At 42.3% G+C, this 23,021-nt stretch overlaps 4 protein-coding genes and 1 long non-coding RNA gene across 5 annotated transcripts; 1 reads left to right on the top strand and 4 right to left on the bottom strand.

Annotated features, from left to right (window-relative positions):
- Nucleotides 1-3: 3 nt before the first annotated feature.
- On the bottom strand, nt 4-22,724 carry LOC108657860 (uncharacterized). The gene is made up of 15 exons (XM_030384547.2): nt 21,705-22,724; nt 4,793-5,176; nt 4,240-4,345; nt 3,930-4,160; nt 3,680-3,863; nt 3,260-3,492; nt 3,164-3,204; nt 2,930-3,081; nt 2,806-2,845; nt 2,301-2,466; nt 2,075-2,229; nt 1,756-2,008; nt 1,456-1,582; nt 462-567; nt 4-385 (listed from the first exon to the last, which is right to left on the bottom strand). Exons 2-15 carry the CDS (start codon nt 5,123-5,125, stop codon nt 35-37), a joined length of 2,478 nt encoding a protein of 825 aa, XP_030240407.1. The 5' UTR covers nt 5,126-5,176; nt 21,705-22,724; the 3' UTR covers nt 4-34.
- On the bottom strand, nt 7,741-9,880 carry LOC108657858 (facilitated trehalose transporter Tret1). Its single transcript, XM_018110512.3, has 5 exons — nt 9,543-9,880; nt 9,181-9,413; nt 8,979-9,109; nt 8,558-8,910; nt 7,741-8,487 (listed from the first exon to the last, which is right to left on the bottom strand). The coding sequence occupies exons 1-5, from the start codon at nt 9,613-9,615 to the stop codon at nt 7,868-7,870; spliced, it is 1,410 nt and encodes a 469-aa protein (XP_017966001.1). The 5' UTR covers nt 9,616-9,880; the 3' UTR covers nt 7,741-7,867.
- LOC108657857 (facilitated trehalose transporter Tret1) lies at nt 10,246-12,682 on the bottom strand. The gene is made up of 5 exons (XM_018110511.3): nt 12,380-12,682; nt 11,649-11,881; nt 11,449-11,579; nt 11,042-11,394; nt 10,246-10,986 (listed from the first exon to the last, which is right to left on the bottom strand). The coding sequence occupies exons 1-5, from the start codon at nt 12,450-12,452 to the stop codon at nt 10,367-10,369; spliced, it is 1,410 nt and encodes a 469-aa protein (XP_017966000.1). The 5' UTR covers nt 12,453-12,682; the 3' UTR covers nt 10,246-10,366.
- On the bottom strand, nt 13,775-16,259 carry LOC108649972 (facilitated trehalose transporter Tret1). The gene is made up of 5 exons (XM_030384548.2): nt 15,780-16,259; nt 15,075-15,307; nt 14,878-15,008; nt 14,462-14,814; nt 13,775-14,394 (listed from the first exon to the last, which is right to left on the bottom strand). The coding sequence occupies exons 1-5, from the start codon at nt 15,850-15,852 to the stop codon at nt 13,775-13,777; spliced, it is 1,410 nt and encodes a 469-aa protein (XP_030240408.1). The 5' UTR covers nt 15,853-16,259.
- LOC149091596 (uncharacterized) lies at nt 14,296-16,921 on the top strand. The gene is made up of 3 exons (XR_016196359.1): nt 14,296-14,404; nt 14,467-15,404; nt 16,601-16,921. It is a non-coding gene; the product is annotated as an uncharacterized LOC149091596 (long non-coding RNA).
- Nucleotides 22,725-23,021: the final 297 nt, after the last annotated feature.

Here is a 23,021-nt window from a genome sequence, read left to right as displayed (position 1 = left end):
TAATTATACTAAAAAGAATTGCATTTCTATTAATTTACTCCCTAATTGGTGGAAAGACGTAATCGTCGCTCAGACTGTTTATGTCCTTGTAGGTGGTCTTCGGGCTTAATACCTTGTACAGGGCGTCGAAGGTGGGTCGTTCCTCTGGGTCTTCCAGCCAGCACTGCAGCATTATCGTGTACACCTGCGGCGTACATATCTCGGGGCGCTCCAGCCGATTGCCCGCCAAGAGAAAGGGTATCAGCTCGCTGTTACTGATCGTGGGATAAGGCGAGGCGCCCAAGGTGCCGATCTCCCAGAGGACCACGCCGTACGCCCAAATGTCGCTCTTGCTGGAGTACACGTTGTCTCTGATGGCCTCAATCGAGAGCCAGCGCAAAGGCAACTGCGGCCAGGCAATGCGAGCAATTCAATTCAAAAATTAATTGACATCAAACCTTCAATTATTTTCCTCGACTCACCTTTCGTGTTTTGGTATTGGTGTAGATGCCATGCCTGGAGAGGCCAAAATCTGAAATTTTCAGCGTCTTGTTGTCGTCGATAAGCACGTTGCGAGCTGCCAGGTCGCTATAGATTTTGAAATTGAGTATTAGTGGCATATTATGGCAAGCCCAAGTAAACTATATAACGTCGGCAATATTACAAATGTATTTACTTATTTAAATAAAGAGTCTTGTATACCCTGCATCCTACTTGAATACATAAGCTATATGAGGCGTATCTGTGATGTACAGTTGACGTTTTTCGTTTCTATGAGCTTGGCTGAAACATTTCAAAAGACTTATGTGTACTCAATCAAACTGGAGTGACTGACTAACGCATACCCTGCCCAAGGCACTATGCAATCAATGCATGAGCACACGCTCCGTTTCGTGCACACCTTACGGACAGACTTTGTTTGTGGATTCTGCACTCATCGGAAGTGAGAAAAGTTAGTCAAGAACTAAGCTCCTCTAATAAAGTTCACAATTCCGGTGAAGCGCAGCAAGCAGACTGCGTGTGTGTGTGTGTGTGTGTGCAAGTTTACAAGGGCTTTTACTGCTGCTGAGCGAATTGAAAAACTGTTTGATAATGCAGAGATGATATTGAATAAAAGATAATATTAAAATTTAAGTTCTCATGTACGTCAAGCTGCAGCAGCTTTTTATATCGATTTGGATGTGTGCAGTTCCCTGAAGAGATTTGGAATGACGCGAAGTTATTGTTGTCGCTCGTTTCCTTGGGGAATGCTGTCCTGCAGTCAGCTTCGACAGCCGATTTTGATTTTCTGATTGATTGGCAGGCAAATAAAAAAGTTTTTCATACTTTCCATAAAAACTAAACACAGCAAGAGAAACAGTTTTTCCACGCCTAGTGCACATCTAACTGAATAAATTTTATGTACATATGTATTTGATGAGCTCACATTCGTGGAAATGTAAATTTAGATTTATACTGTTTTTGTTTTGCGCATACCGATGTGTTATCTCTTGCTGTTCCAGGAATCGCATGCCATTTGCAATTTGCAGTGCGAAATTGTGCAACTCCCTGTTGTCGAGTATGTACTCGAAAGAGTCCTCCTCCTCCACGATGGTATACGTAGCTGAAATCACATATAAAAACATTTTGATGGGAAAACATTTTTGCAGCTCTGAAGATTTCCAGAGCAATTTAAGCACTTTGTAGACGAAAACTAACATTAAATGCATTATGTGTTGTGAGTGCTTTATTGTTGCATTTAGCTTGGTTGAGCAATAAGCAAAATTGTATACTTACTTTCCGCAAATGAGGGTTTTGGCTGTCTGTGTCCCACTCCGTTTGAATTGGAGTAGGGCGAGCAGGCGGAGCTGGAGGAGGATTCCAATGCGGTGCACTGATTGCTGGCCTTGAGTTCAATGTAATTAACGCTCGGCAGCTGCGCCACCGAGGCGCCTGCCGAGTTGCCTTTGGCCTGTCTGCCACTCGAGTGGTTCGCATTGCGCACCCTTGGCTGGCCCAGCTCCTGGCGGGCCATACGCAAGTAGTTCAGCTAGAGCGGACAGAAGAGATCGATTGAAGACATAGCAAAGGAATTCGGGCTCTGCTCTTGGCTCACCAGGTTGCCGCGTCCCACAAACTCCATGATCATCAGTAAGGGCGCCCGTATGGTGCAGCAGCCCAGGAAGCTAACCACGTTGTTGTGTGTGCCGACGCCCTTAAGCATATTAATTTCGGAGAGGAATTCGGCTTCCTCATCTGCCGAGGGATTGGCTGTGTCCAGGTGCAGGGCGGGATTTCAATTAAATGCAGTTCAATTGTGGATTCAATTCGTGTCTACATACCCTTCAGCTGCTTGACAGCAACTACCGTCGTGCCCCGCATGCGTCGCAAATTGCTGGCTTTCGCCATGTGCACGCGCCCAAAGGCGCCTTCGCCCAGGACTCGGCCAATGTGAATGGCTGAGTGCGGCACCTCGAATATGTCGGCGAGGCCCAAAGCCTGCGATTGCTGTGCGAGGATAGATCAAAATGGAAAGGTTTGTGAATCTCCACAACAAAAGTCAATTATTTATTGAAAGCTCTTTAAACTGATCTATTCAAATCTCATTTCGCTCAAATGCAAACAGACCCAAGTTGGGGCTCCGTCATTCACTTACGTCTTCTTGCAAAAACTTTCCACAAGTCAAATAACTTGCACTTCTATAACTGCCTTTGCTGCACTCTCTTGAGATTTACCAATTGCCAATTTAATTAATTTAAATCTATTTAAGTTTTTAATTTTATTGTTGGCTATCGGGCGAAGCCAGTTGAAGATGAAGTTGATAAGCATTGCCCTTCGCTTGCTTACCTCAATGTATTTGTCCACGTAGTTGATGTTGTCCTCCATTCTGGGATGCGGAGTGAAATAGAATTGTAAAACAGACATCAGATAATAAGAAGATAATAAGAAATATATTTAGCTCCTAACTCACTCGACGGGAGACACTGCGAGCGATTGCATATATATCTGATTCTTGTGCAGCTTATCCTTGGCCCGAGCTCGGCGACGACGAAGGAGAAGTGTCAACAGGCCCACGCAAAAGACGACAAAGACCAAGGTGGTCATTACAATGAGCGAGTTACTCTGGAAACCGGAATGCGTAATGGGTCAGGAGTGAGCAACGATTGCAGTAGTAGTAGTAGTAGTAGTGTGTCTTTTCTCTCACCAGATGGGCATCCCTGTTCAGCATGAGTGGATTGGCGGGCACTGAGTAAAATAAAATCATAAATAATTCAAAGACTCGTAAGACCAAAAGACTCACCCGGAAATCTGTATACGGTGCGCTGACCCTCACAGCCAGTGGGATCTATTATCATGGCCTGCAGATTGAGGGAAGTCTTCTCCTTCAGCTGCGTGCCCAGGTTGAGCATCATGTTGCCATCGAAGCCCTGCGCAGTGGGACGGAAGTGCGATTCACTCAGGTTGTAAGTCCGATTGAACAGATTCTTCAGAACACCACCCCACAACAGCAATGGATTGGTCTCCTCGTTGATTCTGGGAAATGAATGTAGCGATTCATACAAAAATGTGTCATATAAATATGTGTGGGAGGAAAAAGGAATGTGGAAGGCGTATCGGTTGTTAGTAAAGGAATCGCATCTGGCATCTACCTGTTCTACCTGCTTCTACCTGTTACTTCTTATAACAAGATAAAAATATAACAAATTCTATATGAACTCACTTGAGCTGCAGTTTATAGAGCTGCAGCGTCTCGTGCAGACGATTCTCCTGCTCCTTGCGGATCTGCTCGGTGGCAGGTATGGTGAAAGCGATGTTGATGGTATCGTTGGCCTGCATGTTGGCCGTGGCTAGCACTTTTGGTAGCAAGGAAGGATCCTGGCAGGAGCATTCACCGGCTACACAGCCTGCGAAGGATATCCAGGTGAATTAATAGCTCGTTAAAAGAGAGAAGGAAGAGATTTAACGCGTACGTGGTATGAAAACGCGCGTGGAGCGGCGCACGAATAGATTTGATGTCTCCACAGTCACATTGTACAGGCAGCCAAACATGTAGTTGCAGTCGAGGGACTCGACATTCGGATTGGGACTCTGGGGCAGATAGATGTAGTTGCTGGGCTTCTTCTTAATGGAGTACTCGCTGCAGGGCGCGTCCGGGCAGCGAGTGCTGTTCACGGCACTGACCAGCACATTGTATATGGTGCCTGCAATGCGGAAGGGCAGGTGGGAGATGGGAGTGAGGCGCTTAAGCAGCAAGCCCATAATTATTCAATGGCCACTCACCATTGGGCAGGTTGTCCTGCCAGCGCACTTGCAGCCGTGGGATTTTCTGCTTGAACAGCGTCACATTCACGGACAGCTCAGTGATTTCGCCTTTGCCCAAATTTAGCTGCGACAAGCAAACGAAATGGATATAGTAAACAAAATGGCGATATATATATTAAATTGTTTATGCAATTTATTTTTTGTATGGTATATCTGGTTCAGTTCAGTTAAATAAATAGAATATATGAATATTTTTTGTATTTTTCATTTTCGGCTTTAATCTGCAGTAAACCGAAGCTTGCCTTTAGATGTACATATATAAATATATATAATCTAATCTATATTTGTAAATTGGTGTAGCTGAGGGTATTTCAAACCTCGACCAATCATCCTCACGCTCTTATTCACAAACAGTTTGTGGGCAAATTAATAAGTTGTTTATTTTTCTGGATACATTTTCAAGTACAATTGCGAATCACAAAAAATTGATTACGTCAATGAAAATTGTTACGACATGAAAATGTCCTTCAGCTATTTGTTACTACTCCAAAAGTTTCTGAGAATTACTTACGATTAGTTTGTTTCTGCTTTTGTGTGGGCCCGATTCAAGCTCTGTTCTATTGTAGAATATTTTGTTGCCATTGATGTTGATGTTGTTGTTGTCGTCGTTGTTGTTGTTGTTGTTGCTGACTGTTGTATTGAGGAACATTGTTTGCATAGTTGGCTCCTCCGGCCGAATGTCGAACATTGCCCGACTTGGTTTGGCTGTGAACAGAATTTGAATCGAAGGCGTTGGCAAGCTCTCGCTCCCGTTGCGCGGAGACAGCAGTTCAGCCACATTGCTGGGTAGCAACAGCAGCGCAATATGCGTTATGAGCACATTATAGAATATTAACCGCAGCATTCTTCGAATTTCCACTGCTCATAATTGGTATAGGGTATATGGCTCCGAGTTCTGCAATATAATAAGGCGAAGCGTATCTCAGAATTTGAAAAGAGCCGACATTTAATACAGATCTATTATAAGCAAGGCTCCCTAAAGCCATGGAATTAATAAGCAAACGGGAGTAGATAATAAAGAGCATATCTAATTAATTTGATTGCATGGAATCTCAATCATCTTCAAATAAATGCCAACAATTTCGATGCATATCGGATTTCGTATTTCGTAATTTTTAAAAAAATTGTCAGGACTGCACCTGAAAGCGGTTCTTTCTTTCCCTAGTCCTCTAGTCCTCCAGTCCTCCAATCCCCAGACCCCCAGTCCACCAATAACCGGTCAGAGTATTTACATTGCGATGAGAATGGGCACCCACAACAGTCGTTAAATATTCATAATCGATGTATTCATAAACGTAAACAGGTATTCAGAAACATGCTTTTGTATCGATTTTGATCTATAATAGAGAAATTAGAGGAAAATTACAAGTCTCTTGCAACTCGGGTCCTTCAGAAATATTTATTTAAAATTGATTGCCCCGGATGTCAGCGGAGGGGGGAAATTTGATCTGGCTGCTGACGAGGTGAAACCGATAGGCTCTATGTAAAATAAACAGCAGAGCAAACAAACGAACGAAAACTAATTAGCTGCATATCATAAAAGCCACAAACTGAAATTGAGTATACGCCCTGTATCACGGCATAGAACATTTTGCAATTTTAACATTCTGCCATTGGTCGCTCGGCCGAGGGTTATGACAAGCGCACAGCTTGCATGCAGCTGAAAGCCACAAAACGCTTGTTATCTCACGTATGTATATATATATATCTATCCTGCAATTGCATGTGTCAAAGGGAGCCACACAAGGCTCGAAGTGCTACCGCAAAAAGGAAAAAGTAAAATCAATATGAATATGTTGACCAATCAGTTTTCGACCGGTTTAATGCAACGATTGAGCAGCAAATATACCCTGTAATTGGGAGGACTCAATACAGTATAGAGAACCAAGTCCAAGTAGGAGCTTTAAGCATGAGAGCATTATTGAATCAATAATTGGTAGATTGAATGATCGATTCAGCGATTGGTTAATCAAACGATTCTTTTCGTGATCGTTGACTTTGGCAGGGTATTTCCATGCATGCATTGACTTTTCCGCCCATTTGACACTGGCCAGTGTCATTGCTCAGACAATTAGACGCAAACAATTACGTGAGCTAGCACTTAGATTGAATTGTTAGTGAGGCGAACCAAGACACGAGCCAGCAGAAAGCAACGAAAAGCAATGCACTTAACAGGTGCAATTGTGTGTGTGTGTGAGTGTGCTTGGTTTCTATAAGACTAACTGAATTGAATACACTTATGAATACGGCTTATGGGGGATTTAGGCCGCTTAACGCATGATTACTTAAGAAGCTGATTATGTATTTGAGCGATGGCAACCAAGGCAGCTACACACGAGGATGATGTCATGGCGCCATTTCCAATTAAAATATGAGCTTGCTGGAAAGCTCGTTGCTTTGCTTCAACACCCTTTGTAGGAGGCATTTATGTAAATGCTCTGCAGCTCTCAGTTCGCCTTGTTGATTCATGACTTAATGCATAATGCCAGATCATCCGCATGTGCATGAAGCCCGCAGAGACCACAATGTGCATGTCCTTTGTGAATGCCCTTGTGGACACTCGAGCGACTTGTGACTGTGTTGCGTGTAAAGCACTACTTAATAAAGCTCCGTTATATTCAATGTACTGCGGCTATCGGCCTGCGTAATCGTGATGATTCAGCATACATACTTATGGCACCTCTAAACAATAGTATATCTACGTACATACAAATATGCTTCTGCTCTTCGTTTCATTTTGGCTTTGATAGCCATAATTCCTCAAGTCACCGCTGCGATAAGAATGCCGAGTATTTCAATGTATTCCTATTGAATTTGCATTATGCAATTTCATTCCATAAACGTTTTAAGCGTTTTCCCATTTTCGCTTCTCTGTTGACATTTGAGGTGTCCCGCAGCGCCATTCGCCTGGCTAAACACTAAGTGTTTGTGTTCAATGTGCTTGTGTTTGTGTGTGTGCAGGCTGTCAGCGCTTGGCCACTCGCTGAACACGCCAGCCAGGTCGCCTTAGTCGTCCAGGATTAATGCGCGTATTTATATATAATAATGCTAACAAAGCTAATTGTTGACAAGACATTAACAGCTCCGGGGCTGGGTTAGTGGGGCCAATAGCCAGCAGCCTGTAGCCAGTAGCCAGTAGTCAGGTCATAAATTAAGCCATGTCACAACGTTTTTTTATTTTATGGCCCGCTTGCTGTTTGTTTGTTTTGGTTTGTCGCCCTCCCCTGGCCACTGGACCCGACTGGGCCATAAATGAAAACAGTTTTATACAGTGCTAAAATTGCGATAATTTTTCCCATTGCCAGTGGCAGCAGGTTCCAATTATTATCTGGCAAGAGATAGCATCGTTATTGAATTAACTAACGCGTGATTCATTCTATTTTTATGCAGCGAGCAGATTGTTATTCATATCACTTTGATACTGAAATGAATTACACCAGTTACATTTTACAATTGGAATTTACATATAGGTACTGCAAAACCAACAACGTTTTTTACTTCATAAAAAGTACATATTAATCGTAGTGATTGATTTCGCATCTTACTTCAAACATCATCATCATTATCATAGGTACAAACGTACCTACTAATCGTAAATGGATTTACCCTTGGTCTCCTCCATGAACACAATAACGTAGAAGAAGCACAACACACTGACCGAGGCACAGCCCCACATGGTGGCAGCCAGCCCCCAATACTCCATCATCAGCGGAAAAGCTTTCAGAGAGGTGAACGCGAAGCAGCTGAGACAGCCCAGGCAAGCGCTCGTGCCCACTGCGCGTATTTTGGGGGGAAGAACCTCAACTAGAACCACCATTGTCACCGAGATGATTCCCACATTAGCCAGGAATATATTAAAAGCCATTATTGTGACGGGCAGCCAACTGGATATTGCGCTTAGGTCGGTTTCAGTTTCGTCGCCAAAAAAGGCATACAGCCCAAAGGCGCCGGTGCCTAGTGCACTACCCGCACACGAGACACTCAGGAGTATTTTGCGGCCATGCCGATCCACCAGATAGATGGAGGCAAGAGTGCCCACGATCTGCACCGCTCCAATTATAATCGTATTAGTGTTGGGCTCCAGCTGCGTGTGCACGCGCTCGAATATGTTTGACATGTAGTTGATGAAAGCGAAGGTGCCAGTGAATATGTTGCCCACCATCAGCACGAGACCTGTCGCAATGGCCTTTAAAGCGCGCCTGTTGCCTGTCCAGAAATCGGAAGAGGGAAAGCAGGTGCCAAAATCTCAGCTAGAATCTTATCCATCAAAGCTTACAGAAGTCAGACATGGTCAAGCCCTCGTTGCCGCTGTCCTTGGTCGGCTGCTGCAAAGCACCACGCATTTCCTCAAACTGATTCCGGTAAGCACGCTCCGACTCCTTGCTAGGCGTGGGGCCATCGCAGTTGCAGTAATATTTTAAGGCACGCTTCGCATCCTCCTCTCGACCCCATCGCATTAGCTGCTGCGGGGTCTCCGGGAAGCGTGTGGTCAGCAGGACATAGCAGATGGGCAGAACGACCACAGCACATGGAATCACATGGTAGGGCACATGGGAGGAGATAACGAAGCCCACCATTATCCCTATGTTGATGGCAAGGTTAAAGAACGAACACAGCCTGCCGCGTATGCTGCAAATGCATAGATGCAATTGATGCGCTGACTGAACTCTCCATTGGCCAACAATCGAGCTACTCACCTTTTGTCCGCTATTTCGCCAATGAAGAGGGGCAACACTATAAACATTCCGCCCCCTGAAAGGCCGGCACACACTCTGGCGGCGTACAGCCATTCAACGGAGTCCGCGAAATAGAACAGAATCCAAATGCACTGAATGCGAGAACATTTCACGTAATTTTACTATTGCTCCAATTTACATGATTTCAGCTAGCTGGACTAACCGTGTGGGGCAGGGCAAGGCCGTAGAGCGCCACCTTGCGTCCAAACCGATTCATCACGAATGAAAATAGGAAATTGCCCGAAAAACCGCCAAAGCTGATCATCGAACCCACCCAGGACGCCTCACTCACATCAATCACAAAGTCCAGAGGAGTCTCCGAAGCTGATTGCAGCTGAGGCAGCATGGGAGACAGCCAGCCCAAGCTGATGCCATGGCAAAACGTAATTATTACAACTACAAATAATCGAGTTTTTGCTTAGTAATAGTGAACTCCGATTCGTTCTCATCCCATTCCTGAATTCTCTCTCTCTCTCTCTCTCACTGTTTCTCTCATAAATACTTAGTACACCTCCATAAACCCACCAGTCAATGTTACCAGCAGTTGGCGACGAAAATCCTTATTGAATATGCCCGATCTAAATGTTTCGCTAAACATTTTGTTTCGTTTGTTGTTCAACTCGGATTTCGGAACTTGTTTCAGCACAGATTTTCTTACTGTTCTCGACTATCAGCTAAACTGTTTCGGTGAGTGCTGTGGCATATGCTTCCCATGCTATTCAGATGGAGTGTTCTCGGCAGTAGAACGAATTAGATGATGCGAAATTCTCCCTTTGAGATGTGTGCAATAACTAATGAGATCAGAAGCGTCTCACCATTTATATCTGGAACGAAGATTTTGATATCTAGAGACGTAACCAAATCTAAATCTTTGTATAAACACAAAACAGACAGAGAGACAATGTCATGCACTTGGCTTATAGCCCCGGGTGGTCGGTCCCCAAAATCCCTGCTGTTCCGCAATCTTTATAGAGATGTAAATCATATGAGTGTGGACCTCATATCAAATCTGTTTGCCATACGCTCGCCGGAACTAACACCGATCCAATAAAAGTACTCCTTATCAAGGGCCATGACATTGCTCTCCAATGACACTTGACAAGCTTATTTACCTAACTACAGTTATGAATGAAATTTCAGTTCAGTCCGCACAAGCCGACGTATATCTGAAAATGTACATTATACCCCAGAAGCTAACATAGGGAAAATTCTCATCCAAAAACAGGGGTGGGGCTCATACCCATATTAAAAGTACATTTTATTCTTATTCTATAAAATAACTGGTTAACATGGCATGATTGTATAAAATCTTATAAGTGATATAGCATAGCGAGAGCTTTTTCGTCCCCTTACTCGTAAATGGACCTGTTCTTTGTCTCCTCGAGGAAGACAACCGCGTAGAAGAGACAGAGGATGCTAACTGCAGTGCAGGACCACATGCTAGCGGCAAGCCCAAAGTATTCCATCATCAGCGGAAAAGTCTTCACCGATGCGAAAGCCAAGCAGCTAAGACCGCCAAAGCAGAAGCTTGACGCCACGGAGCGTATCTTCTGAGGCAGCACCTCAACCAGAACTACCATTGTGACTGAGATGATTCCCACATTGGCGATGAATATGTTTAAGGCCATTATAGTGACGGGCAGCCAGGCAGAGTAGGCGCTCAGATCTGCGTCCGTTTCCTCAGCATAGAAGGCATACACGCCAAACGCACTGGTGCCCAAGGCGCAGCCCACACACGAGACAATCAGGAGTATTTTGCGGCCATGCCGATCCACCAGATAGATGGAGGCAAGAGTGCCCACAATCTGCACTGCCCCAATGATAATCGTATTAGTGTTGGGCTCCAGCTGCGTGTGCACGCGCTCGAATATGTTTGACATGTAGTTGATGAAAGCGAAGGTGCCAGTGAATATGTTTCCTGTCATCAGTATAAGTCCCGTTACAATGGCCTTTAAAGCGCGCTTGTTGTCTGTCCAGAAACAAAACTGTTATAAGAGGCTATAATCCGATCAAGCGATGCTTACAGAAGTCAGACATGGTCAAGCCCTCGTTGCCGCTGTCCTTGGTCTGCTGCTGTAAGGCATCACGCATATCCTCAAACTGTTTCTGGTAAGCACGCTCCGACTCCTTGCTAGGCGTGGGACCATCGCAATTGCAGTAATATTTTAAGGCACGCTTCGCATCCTCCTCTCGACCCCATCGCAGCAGCTGCTGAGGGCTCTCTGGGAGCCGTGCGGTAAGCAGTAGGTAGCAGAAGGGCAGGGCGATGACTATAAAGGGAATCACGTGGTAGGGCACATGGGAGGCTATGATAAAGCCCAGCAAAATACCCATATTGAGGGCCAGGGTAAAGAAGGAGCACAGTCTGCCGCGAATGCTACGAACTGTTTGTCAGAGGAAGTCTCGATTGCCTGGCAGTTGGTTCACTCACCTCTGATCCGCGATCTCCCCGATGAAAATGGGCAGCACGACATACATGCCTCCACCTGTTATGCCGGCACAGAATCTGGCCACATAAAGCAGCTCAACGGAATTAGCAAAATAGAATAGGAACCAAATGAGCTGAGGGATCAACACTTGACTTTAGCATGTTCAAATCGTAGGATTCAACTCGAGACTTGGAAAACTAACCGTGTTGGGCACAGCCAGGCCATAAATCGCCACTTTGCGTCCGAAGCAACTCATGATGTAGGCGAACAGGAAGTTCCCCGTCACACCGCCCAAACAAACTATGGAGCCCACCCAGGAGCCCTCGTGCACGTCGACCACGAAGTCCAGCGGCGTCTTCGACTCTGACTGCAGCTTGGGCAGCATGGGGGAGAACCAGCCCAATCCAATGCCATGGGAGAGTGTTATGACTATGACTGTGAACAAGCAACAATGGGTTGATTACGTTCTTCGTTTGCACCCACCCCTCTCCCTGTCTGCCCTGGTCATCCATCAGAGCAACCATATGCCCGAATGGCTCTCTAAGCATTAACTTGACGTATTGTACCTCCATAAAAAGGTGAGTAGATGCTGCTCTGTATCTCTTTTTATGCTTGTTTTAAGAGCATTAAAAATTAAATTTATTTATGTAGCTTTTTATCTTTATTACCATTAGCTCACGAAGAAACGTTGAGCTTATATTTATGGGAATTAAAAAATTGAAAACGCTAATACAAAGAAAGTCTAAAAATTTTCCGATACAAGAATCTGTAAATAATTTCAACAACAAATTATTTCGTGTTTCTTCTTTCTTTTTTTTTAACACTAAATGAAAATTCCATTTTCAGGCCTCTCGAATACTTGATATGAAATAATTTATATTTTCTTCTCATATATACTACAATCACATGTCCGGAACGTTTGAGAAAACATACCACTTAAAGTGACCTGAAGTTGGCGACGAAACTCCTGCTTAAATATTCCCGAGTTGAACATTTTTAGAAACATTATGGAGTATGTGCCGTTTACTTTATTTTTATAATTTGTATGCAAAATAATTCAATAGTTATTAGAATGTTTTTAGTTTTTGACACAGTTTAGGTTTCCAACAGTTCCTTATTTAATCGTTGAGTAGAAATTAAACTCCTCCGATATGGTTTTTCCATGCTAGTTATTGAAATCTTGGATACCGAGTTAACAGCGCGCCAGCTCTGACGAGAAATACTTGTGAAAAACGAGTCGAAATCCCCCTTATATACGAGCGGCGGATTTTGCGATATCTCTAGACATATTCCAATCTTAATCTCTGTTCAAATACGAATTCGCAGCTGGGAGAGAGTGACATGTGTCCGGCTTGTGGCCCCCGTCTGACGGCCAGGGTGGGGTGGCGCCTCAAGCTCTCGGCAATCTTTATAGTCGGGTAAATCATAAGCGTGCAATGAAGTTATCTCACTCTGCAACAAACTCATGCCGTTTGCAACCGGCTTGCGAAAGATCTGAAATACTTCTCATTTCAGTCGTCGGCCTGAACTAATTACAGGTATAAGAGCAGTCAAACATTATTGGATTATTGCCAAATTAAATTAACTGACTGAATAAATTAGAGTATTCCGAAAGCAATTAATCTTCCCCTTAATTAATTTCACTGCGAACAAACAATTTAATTGGAACTGAAACTCAAATTCAGAAGCTTGTTAGAAAGTGATTTCATCAAATAGCCGGCTATCTGCTACAACGATCCTCGTAAGTGCTTCCATCAACTATTTCATTCTTCTTCACCTCACTTCATTTTACTGCATTGCACGACTGACCGCCACTAGTCCTGGGCGACTGAAGAAATGCTGTAGGTGCTGCCCTTTATATAGGGCGCTCAAATGTTGAGCCCATACGAATACTGCTGCATAGATGTACATATATGAGAACAAAATCAAAATTTATATAATCTCTTTAAAACATTTGTTTTGATGGACTTACAAGAGAACGAAAATTCTACTCGAGCATATGCGATTCTCAGGCGTTTAAGCTATTTACATTAATATGTATGTATGTATGTATGTATGAAATGGCTGCTGTTGACAACAGAAATGCGTGCGGTAGCGTTAACAGTGCCAGGGCTGCCTTAACAGAAATAACAGCAGAGCTGCTGTTAGCACAAGTGTTAGTAGAAGCGGGAAGTGCGCCAAAAGCAAAATGCAAGCAATCTGTTGACAAGACTTCATTTATAAAATCGCATACATTGTAACTTCCGGCAAGGAATTCGGAATCTAGAGTATTGCTGCTTCGCTCTCCCTTGCTTCGCTACATGAGTTAATTAATTAGATATCCCCATATTAATAGTTCATGGATTTGGCTTTTGTCTCCTCGACAAAGACCACCACATAGAAGAGGCACAACGTGCTAACCGCTGAACAGCCCCACATGGTGGCCGCCAGTCCCAGGAACTCCATCATTAGAGGAAAACTTTTGAGCGCCACAAACGAAAAGCAGCTGAGGCAGGCCAGGCACGCGCTAGTGGCAACAGCGCGAATCCTCTGCGGAAGGACCTCCACCAGCACCACCATAGCAACGGAGATGATGCCGACATTGGCCAGGAATATGATAAAGGCCATTATTGTGACGGGCAGCCAGGCGGAGAATGCGCTTAAGTCCGCGTCCGTCTCCTCTCCATAGAAGGCGTAAAGTCCAAATGCACCCGTGCCCAGTGCACTGCCCACGCACGAGATAATTAGAAGTATCTTGCGACCATAACGATCCACTAGATAGATGGAGGCAAGAGTGCCCACAATCTGCACCGCTCCAATGATAATCGTATTAGTGTTGGGATCCAGCTGCGTGTGCACGCGCTCGAAGATGTTTGACATGTAGTTGATGAAGGAGAATGTGCCGGTGAATATATAGCATATCATCAAAGTAACTCCAGTAACGATGGCCTTCAGTGCGCGCTTGTTGCCTGTTGTGCGGTAAGCGTAATGACTACAAAATGAAAATCATTGATTCAGCCTTAAATTGATGCTTACAGAAGTCAGCCATGCTTAGGCCCACAGTGCAGCTGCTCTTGGCTTGCTGCTGAAGGCTCTCGCGCATTTCTTCGAACTGCTTTTGATATGCGTAAAGTGACTCCCGAGTGGGCGACGGCCCATCGCAGTTGCAGTAGAACTTCAGAGAGCGCTTTGAATCCTCCTCTCGACCCCATCGCAGCAGCTGCTGGGGGGTCTCCGGATATCGTGTGGCTAGCAAGAGATAGCTAAGAGGAAGGGCCACTACGGCGCACGGAATAACATGGTAGGGCACATGCGAGGATATAATGAAGCCCAGCAATATGCCTAGATTGATGGCCAAGTTGAAGAATGAGCACAGTCGGCCGCGAATGCTGCGAAATTGGATGTCAGACCAAGTGTCAGACCAGCCAAAGATTCATTCACAATACACTCACCTCCTGTCCGCAATTTCGCCAATGAAAATGGGCAGCACCAGGGACATGCCGCCGCCCGTTAGGCCGGCGCAAACCCTAGCCACGTAGAGCATTTCAATGGATTCAGCGAAATAGAACAAAAACCAAATACACTGCGGAATTCGCGTGTGATTAACAACAATAGCTGTGTGGTGCAGTCCATTGACTAATTAACTAACCGTGTTCGGCAGGGCGAGGCCGTAGAGCGCTGCTTTCCGTCCAAACCGGTTCATTATGCAGGAGAAGAGAAAGTTGCCCGTGAGAGCACCCAAACTGAGCATGGCCCCCAGCCAGGAGGACTCGTGCACATCAATCACAAAGTCAACGGGCGTCTCCCTCGACGACTGCAGCTGCGGCAGCATCGGAGACAGCCAGCCCAGTCCGATGCCATGACAGAGTGTAATAAGTATTGCTGTGTGGATAATTGATGGTCAATGCGTTTAGTAAACCTTAAGTTCCCCTGCTAAACCCATCATCAATCGAGCATCGGCTTTGTTTGAAATTCCTAGGTAAGTCAAACCCCTGTTAAGTGTTCTATCAGCAGGATGTAGAAGAGCAAAATTCTTAATGAAAACCAATTAAAATTGTTCTCTTTCCCACTGTCTCTCTCTCTCTCCCTCTGTCAGATGATGCTCTAACGCTTTGAAAGCGGTTGGGAAATATTTCTGTTTTGTTGTGCTCATTGAATACCTTTCCAAATAAATTAATTCATACTACATGAATAATGCAGACAATGGTACGTTGCTAATACACTCATTATAGAGTAATTCGGCTCCCAGAGATATTTCTGATTCATTTAAAGCACCATCACTCAACTTTTACTCTTGCAATTCTCTTTTAATATTTCGATAGATAGAACAGCTCTTTAGTCACGATAAACATACCACTCAATGTGACCAGCAACTGACGACGGAATTCTTTCTTAAACATGCCCGATCTGAACATTTCGGAACACATTCTGTTAGTTTTTATATTTTATCCGTTGTTAAAATGGATTTTCTCCTAATATGGGCTTTTCATGCCATTCACTTGAAGTTCACTTGAGAATGCGTTTGTTTCTCTGTCTGAGTTTTACTCTCGAATAACTTGTATAATTCGTATTGTGGCCGCATTTTTATCTGCAGCGTAAAATGCGATATCTCAAGACGTATCTAGTATTAAGTCTTTGCGCAAATAAATTAAAGAATATGTGCTCAAAGCTCTGGCACCTCCGGCTCTCTGGTAATCTTCATAGATGAATATATCATAATTGTGCTTCTCAACCTGCTCACCGTACAGACGATTCTCTTATAAAGCTATTTCTCTTCTCGAGCCATTAAATAAGTTTGCTCCAACTTAAAAAAGAAGAAAACCTGACCTACATCAAAAAGAGAAATGTTATTAAATAGCAAAAACTTGCTCAAACTCTGCTTCGATTCGAAAAAAACAAAAACACAAAAAAAAAACTTTTACAACGTATTGAATTTCTTCTATTCTAATTGCTAGTGAGATATATATATATATATATAAATGTAAGTGCAATGCTGTTGGGGTCGGCCATAGACATACCTAGTTGGTTAGATACTCCAGCCATTGAGGCAAGAAACTTGGAGTATGAGGCATCCGGGACAACGATTTAAACTCTTCTAATATTGGCATCAATACATTGCTTCATTCCATTCATATTTGAATGAAACTAATCGAAATTCCTCTTTAGCAAATACAGACTTCAATTGTGCTTTTTCATGACCTCCGCTCAAAACTGTTGATTGCGTATCGCTCATGCCGCATGCGAGGGGAGGAGACATGCGTAAACGAAAGCGTAAACCCTTCCAAAGGCAAAATTCGATGACGTCTTCTGTCATATTCTGACATTGATGTGGCAACAACTGCAGCTCGTGCGCACCGCCTACCGCCCGATAGGGAACAGAGCCCACAGCTTTAGCTTGCCAAATCAGTGAAATCGATTTACGAACTTTTTGTCTAGCATGCCTGCTCTGGTTGGCAGTGCTCGACTGGATGATGCCCTTTCCCCTTGGTTCAGCGGATAGTTGGCATGTTGGCATATGGGGTGCTGGTTTCAGCTTTATTTATGTATACGCCGTATTTCAGCATGCCCTGTGAAACCTATTTCAATGGGTATTTCTGTTTATACCACCGAAATGCATTATAAAAATTCATTGAGATTTACTTCAAATGCCTTTGGCTTCCACAATTAATTTTTTTATTCGCGCCCGCCCGGGAGTCCCGTATATATATTTGTATATACAAGCATTGTATAATTTTTATTGAATTCCAGTATTCCTTTTGAAACTTTAATCATCTGATAATTTTTTATACAAAGTTGAAAGCTTACTCAAGTTTTTCAAGCGCCACGATTTGGATTGTTCGCAGTAATCAATATAATCAATGTCAAATATATACACAATATATATACATATATAATGACAGTAATTGTATTGTCTGATCATGGGGCATTTTTCTTTGAAAAGTTGTGTCTAAGTACACTCGTATACCCTTCTCTTTGATCTCTTATCTAAGACATCTTGGGCTCACTTATTTCCCTATCTTATCTACTATTTCTTATCTTTTACTACTATACTACTACTCTCTCTCTCACTCTCTCTCTCTCTACTCTCTACTTTACTATCTTGAAATGATGAATTGTTTTCTGGTAGAGTATTAGCATTTCGAGTTGTTGGCGTAGTTTACCCTTTGCACGAAGATACCGAACAAATGATTTTATTTTAAACTCTTATCGCTCTTTAGCAGCGAATTCGACGTCGCAAATTTTATGATATGTATTGAATTCTGTTAAGTGATAAGTTTTGTACATATATATATATATATACATATATATAGATATTTTTTTTACGCTTAATCGTTATCGTGGCCGCATTCGATGCCTTTTGATAAGTTCAATTCGTATTCTATTTTATGCCAAGTTCAGACAGAAATTTGTTATTGACTTTGTGCTTGTTGTTGGTTTTGTTGTCTTTTGGATTTTTTTAGGGTAAACTAGAAATAAACAATATAAAAAAAAATATAAATAAAACAAAAACAAACTAACAAAACGCGGAGGCTACAGATGTGCACTATCGTGTGGCGTGTTGCGCTGCCAATTGGATTTATTCCAGTTACGCACGTTGGCCATTTACGTATGTTTCCTCACCAGTTTGGCCATTTCGAGCTACTAGCGCCCAGCATTTAATTGAGTGGGCTTTTAGCTGAGCACTCGCCTCTCTCTCTTTCTGTAAGTGTGTGTGTGTGTGTGTGTGAGGGCTTTGTCACGCGACTAGGAATTAACCTGTTGGCCACACAGACACAGACACAGACACAGACACGCTTCATGGCTGGCGATAAGGCTCTTCGGGTATGACATGTATTAATAAGCCAATAATTTGGCATTGTTGTGTGGCCGCCGCTTGGACTATCGAACTTTAAACCCACGTTGCGGGAACCACCGTTATAAACACGCGGATTCCTTTTACGGATACATATGTTGCTGAAATGCACCTATTCCTTAGCTACATTCAAGACTGACGTTGCGTATACGCAATTCGATAATTGGACACACGTTGCGTATACGCAATGTACTTATTGACGGCCATACAGTAAATACACTTGCCATTCAAAACGGAAATATGGTTTTCTATACGAATGCGTGCAGCAGTCAATAGGGGAGCCACTGTTAGTCCACATGAGCTGACACAAGTAAATGCAAATAAATATGTTCGAGTGGGACATCTTATTCAATTTACTCAATGATGCTGATGATGATGATACGATGAGTATTCTCACATCATAGCATTCAGCATCATAGCCATGATTCCAATTATCAATTACCAGTTCGATAGATTCCGAGTATATAAAGATATATGTATGATGATTGATAGTAATGGTGATTATGGTGATTATGAGCCAGTTCGGCATACCCTGCCAGCATGCTTGTATTCAAGTTACAACGACGAACGTGGGAATATTTGCTGTCCACCCCAAGTCAACTGAGTAAATACGAATTCAGTTTACTCATTCAGTTTACTCATTGACGATAAGGTCTACAGTAACAATAACGATGATTATGGCAATTAGATGAGAATCATAGCACGGATTATCACAATCAGAGCTCTGGCATATAGCAAAGTCTATTACTGCTGATTGTTGCTGATAATGCTGATTATGATGATTGTGATCTAGTCGAGCATACCCTGTCAGTCGGCTTTTCCTTTGCGGCACAAGCGAATTTCTAAATGAAAACCTCTCTTGGATTAAAATGTTGCCACAGTTGACTTGCTCGTGCAACACGGCGTATGCGTGATGCTACTAGGCAATATTTTATATTGCATGCTTTTGAAAGTTTTGCTGTCTCGATTTACAGCAATTAAAATTTCGTAGATATCAAATTTACGTGAGTGATTTGCGAATGATTTGAGAAAATATGTCAAAGTAATTGCATTCATTAAATTCATATAAAATAAATAAGAATTTATGTTCGTGATATTATTCACATACCATTTGTCAAATTTAAATGCAAACGAAAGAAAATCCCATACAAGGAAAACAAACTTGAAATATTTGTATATTAATCCGACAGCGCTTGAGTGCACAGAAAGTTATGCACGATTCAATTCAAGCCGAATAGTGTGACTGATATCACACTGAAGTGAATGAAACTCTGAATAAATGAACTATGAATTAACCAAATACATTATGCTTTTAAGAGCATAATAAATACATATACTTGATAAATATGAACAAATTTCCAACACGGGGAATATGGCCTTTTGACAGAACGCTTCTGCTGCCGACGCCTGTGTATAAAAACGTTTTCATAAGAAGCTTGTTTACTATTCGCGAATTTGAACTTTTTGGCAAATTGTATTTCATTCAGTTTTACATTTTGTATATTTACCTAATAATAGCGAACACGTAAATATTCTGTTTTATTCTGATGTATATGGCTCGACAGATATGGGGTGGTGCAAGTGGGCGTGCATGAAAATTATGTGCGGCGCGCTTTGACTAAATAGGAAGGAGGAACAGTTTTCCTATAAATGCCACTGTGGGGGGCATTTTGCCTTTACTCAGAAGAATAATAAACACCCTGTAAATAGACGAATGCATATATAGAGAAGCTAAGGCAGCGCGTTTTCTTCAGAAAGAAAAGAAAAATGCGAGCGATATTTATCAATTCTAGCGCGTGTTTATTTAGATTACATTTATCTGTGTGTATGCGTGTGTGTGTGTGTGTGTGTGTATGTGAGTGTGCTTGTGTTGAGTTGTAAATAAATTATTATTGCCAACGTTTAATATTAATAAATAATATGCTTTTAAGCAGCTCTCCACACATACGCACACACACACACACACACACTCACACACACACACACTCACTCACTCACAGAGACATAGACAGACTTTAGTTCCAGCACAATTATTATATTTAAGGTAGCTGCCAAAAGCGATAATTAATCGAACACACATACACACGCACACACATGTAAAAATGGCGTCGCGTTGCTTATCACTCGAAGTACTCATTGCTTAATTTGTCCACACAAAAAGAACTAAATAGAGCAACAAAAACAAATCGAATCAAACATAAAGAAAATGACGAGCGCGCACAGTAGTCGAAGTGCGCCGTAGAGACAGCAATAATAATAGTAGCGTGAGGCGGGGCAGGGGTCGACCAGAGCGCGAGACAGAGCAGGGGGTCGGGAAGCAATGGGCGGACACAGTTCAAAGGTGCGTCTAGGCACGCACTGTCCACAAAGAAAATGCCAATCAGTTGTACCTGGCCACAGATACGACATTCAAATCAAACCCAACTTCAGCAACCCACACACACACACACACACACACTCACACTCACACACACACGCACACTTGCATACAGTCACATTGAGTCGTTTGACTCGAGTTCAGAGTCAAGTCAAAATTTATTGCGCTGTCGAAAGAAATTGAATCATAATTTCAAAGATTGATGAAAGACCTACACGACCCGCTCAGCTCAGTTCAGTTCTGTTGAGTTCAGTTCACAATGAGCGATCAGGACAATTTGTCCCATTCTGAAACTCAACAAAGAAATCCTCGTACACACTCACATGTACATATTTATATATGTTACAAATATATATATATATATATATATGTATTTATATATGTTGTCGTTAGTCAAGATTAAATATTGCTTTGATTTATGGCATACAAATTGAATGTGGGCAAGGGCGTTTGAGTTTTAATAGAGCGCGATTAGAATAGCATCGATCTGTCGTGAGTTAAAGTGAAAGAGAATAATTCATTCCAGTCGATTGAGTATCTCTCCCACTGAATAATGATAATGTTAAAGATCAGTTTGTATTTATTATTATATATTCGAATAATACTCGAATAAACTGTGATATTTTAGTACAGAACAGCTTGGACCAGAAATCCAACACTTATTCCCAGACCTGTATCACTCTTTGCTATAGCTGTAGAGTTTTAGGAAGTTCGTCTAGCCGAAGCTAAAAATTACTTCTAACTCGACATTTTGTATTTTCTATTAGTATTGCTATCTAATCAAGGCCGAAACGTCTGCGGCCTGCCATGATTCCATTTAAACACATTCAAAGCCAAGAGAATTGGTGCACTCAAGTGGCAAAAGCTTTGTGAAATGTATTTGTACACTACATATATGCATACATATATATAAAAGAATTCAGAAATATACATATATGTACTCTACATAAATCTAAGCTCAAGCAGTCGCTGACTCGTCAAGTTCGAATTCGGATTGCATTAACCTTTCCAAGAGTAAATGAAAATGGAAGTGGCTATTGTGCACTTACCACATTTGATGCTGCCAGTTTTGGTCCACTCTAGTGCTGCCAGCTGGTGTCCACTCTAGAGCTGTGTAAATTTGCCTTTAAATTAGTTTTTTTTTATTTTTGGTATTTGTGATTTGGGCTTAACTCTCTTTGGAGTTAGCAAAGCATTTGGGCATTAGGGTTTGTTGGCACTAGGCTAACACACACGGACACAGACATATTCACAAACACACACACAAACACGCTCACGTACGTATCTATTTGTATTTGTATTTGTTTAGCGTTTTACAGCACTTATCCATTTAACTAGTTTGAACAGCAAATAGCGTAGAATGACAAAACAGATCAAACTTTTGCTTTCAATTTAAATCACTCAAATGATTTACACAAATACATTGGTATTTTAATCAAATTTGTATTTGTATTACTTATTTATAGTTGAAAGACTTCAATTTGATTGTTATTGCGATTTTCACTCGAAATAGTGTTTAGTATTTCGATTAAAATTCATGATTTTTCCAAAAACTGCTTATGCAAATGCGTCAAAAATGTGCCAAACACACACGCACTCACACACACACACACACTTACACACACTTGCTATGCAAATAATAAATTAATTCATAGTTGACTTCACGCAATTTTCCACACTTTTTCCATTGCCATTTGCATTTCCATTTCAATTATCAAACTTTTCTCTATAAAACTCTCGATTCACTTTGCGTTGCTTTCACTTTTCAAAATTTTGCTGCGCGCCAATTTTCGCAGCATTAACTTTAATTTGATAACGGTATCTGTGTGCTGTTGTCTCTTTCTTTAAATTTCTGTTCTCTTGCGAACCGACCGACCCGAACTGAGCAGAGACGTGGAAGCAACAAGCGTTTGTGCCGCAATGATAAAAGTTTGTTAACTGTGAAGTTTGTTGCCTCAGTCGCTTCTCGGTAGCGGCGAAAGCTTTTCTGCGAAAGCTCTCGATTGTGCGTCGATGCGTTCTGATAAGGCAGCGACTCCGCTAGACTGAGCGTTGAGTAGGTACGGTGAAGCTCGGCTAGGTGATAAAGCTATTCAAATGAAGTTTCTTAACTCTGCAAATTGTTGCCTTGCCAGTGTTTTGTTTAGCTCTGATACACGGTACAGTAAAGCCTAACTAAATAAGCCTACATAAGCCAATCTATAGGATTGGGAATTGTGAAGTATATTCAAATGCATGTTAACTAAACAATGCATTACGGTACAGCAATACCTAAGTGAGAAATTAATAAATAGAGAGCGGAAACTATTCATTGTAGTAGAGTATTTGCTTACCTCTTTAGCTAGTGTTACTTCAGCCTGTGTCTT

This window comes from Drosophila navojoa, chromosome 3 (assembly GCF_054131105.1).
Source record: "Drosophila navojoa isolate 15081-1374.11 chromosome 3, UAZ_NAV_1.0, whole genome shotgun sequence".
NCBI lineage: Eukaryota > Metazoa > Arthropoda > Insecta > Diptera > Drosophilidae > Drosophila > Drosophila navojoa.
This window is presented reverse-complemented; position numbering and strand designations above follow the sequence as displayed.

Coding starts and splice junctions, on each gene's coding strand:
- LOC108649972 (XM_030384548.2), bottom strand. CDS start 15,852: ATGTGTTCCGAAATGTTCAGATCGGGCATGTTTAAGAAAGAATTCCGT. Junction 15,009..15,074: donor GCCTCGCCCTGCCGAACACG/GTTAGTTAATTA, acceptor CGAATTCCGCAG/TGTATTTGGTTTTTGTTCTA. Junction 14,815..14,877: donor GGCGAAATTGCGGACAGGAG/GTGAGTGTATTG, acceptor CCAATTTCGCAG/CATTCGCGGCCGACTGTGCT.
- LOC108657860 (XM_030384547.2), bottom strand. CDS start 5,125: ATGCTGCGGTTAATATTCTATAATGTGCTCATAACGCATATTGCGCTG. Junction 3,493..3,679: donor CTCTATAAACTGCAGCTCAA/GTGAGTTCATAT, acceptor TTCATTTCCCAG/AATCAACGAGGAGACCAATC. Junction 2,846..2,929: donor CTCGCAGTGTCTCCCGTCGA/GTGAGTTAGGAG, acceptor TCCGCATCCCAG/AATGGAGGACAACATCAACT.
- LOC108657858 (XM_018110512.3), bottom strand. CDS start 9,615: ATGTTTAGCGAAACATTTAGATCGGGCATATTCAATAAGGATTTTCGT. Junction 9,110..9,180: donor GCCTTGCCCTGCCCCACACG/GTTAGTCCAGCT, acceptor TCTCGCATTCAG/TGCATTTGGATTCTGTTCTA. Junction 8,911..8,978: donor GGCGAAATAGCGGACAAAAG/GTGAGTAGCTCG, acceptor ATGCATTTGCAG/CATACGCGGCAGGCTGTGTT.
- LOC108657857 (XM_018110511.3), bottom strand. CDS start 12,452: ATGTTTCTAAAAATGTTCAACTCGGGAATATTTAAGCAGGAGTTTCGT. Junction 11,580..11,648: donor GCCTGGCTGTGCCCAACACG/GTTAGTTTTCCA, acceptor TTGATCCCTCAG/CTCATTTGGTTCCTATTCTA. Junction 11,395..11,448: donor GGGGAGATCGCGGATCAGAG/GTGAGTGAACCA, acceptor AACAGTTCGTAG/CATTCGCGGCAGACTGTGCT.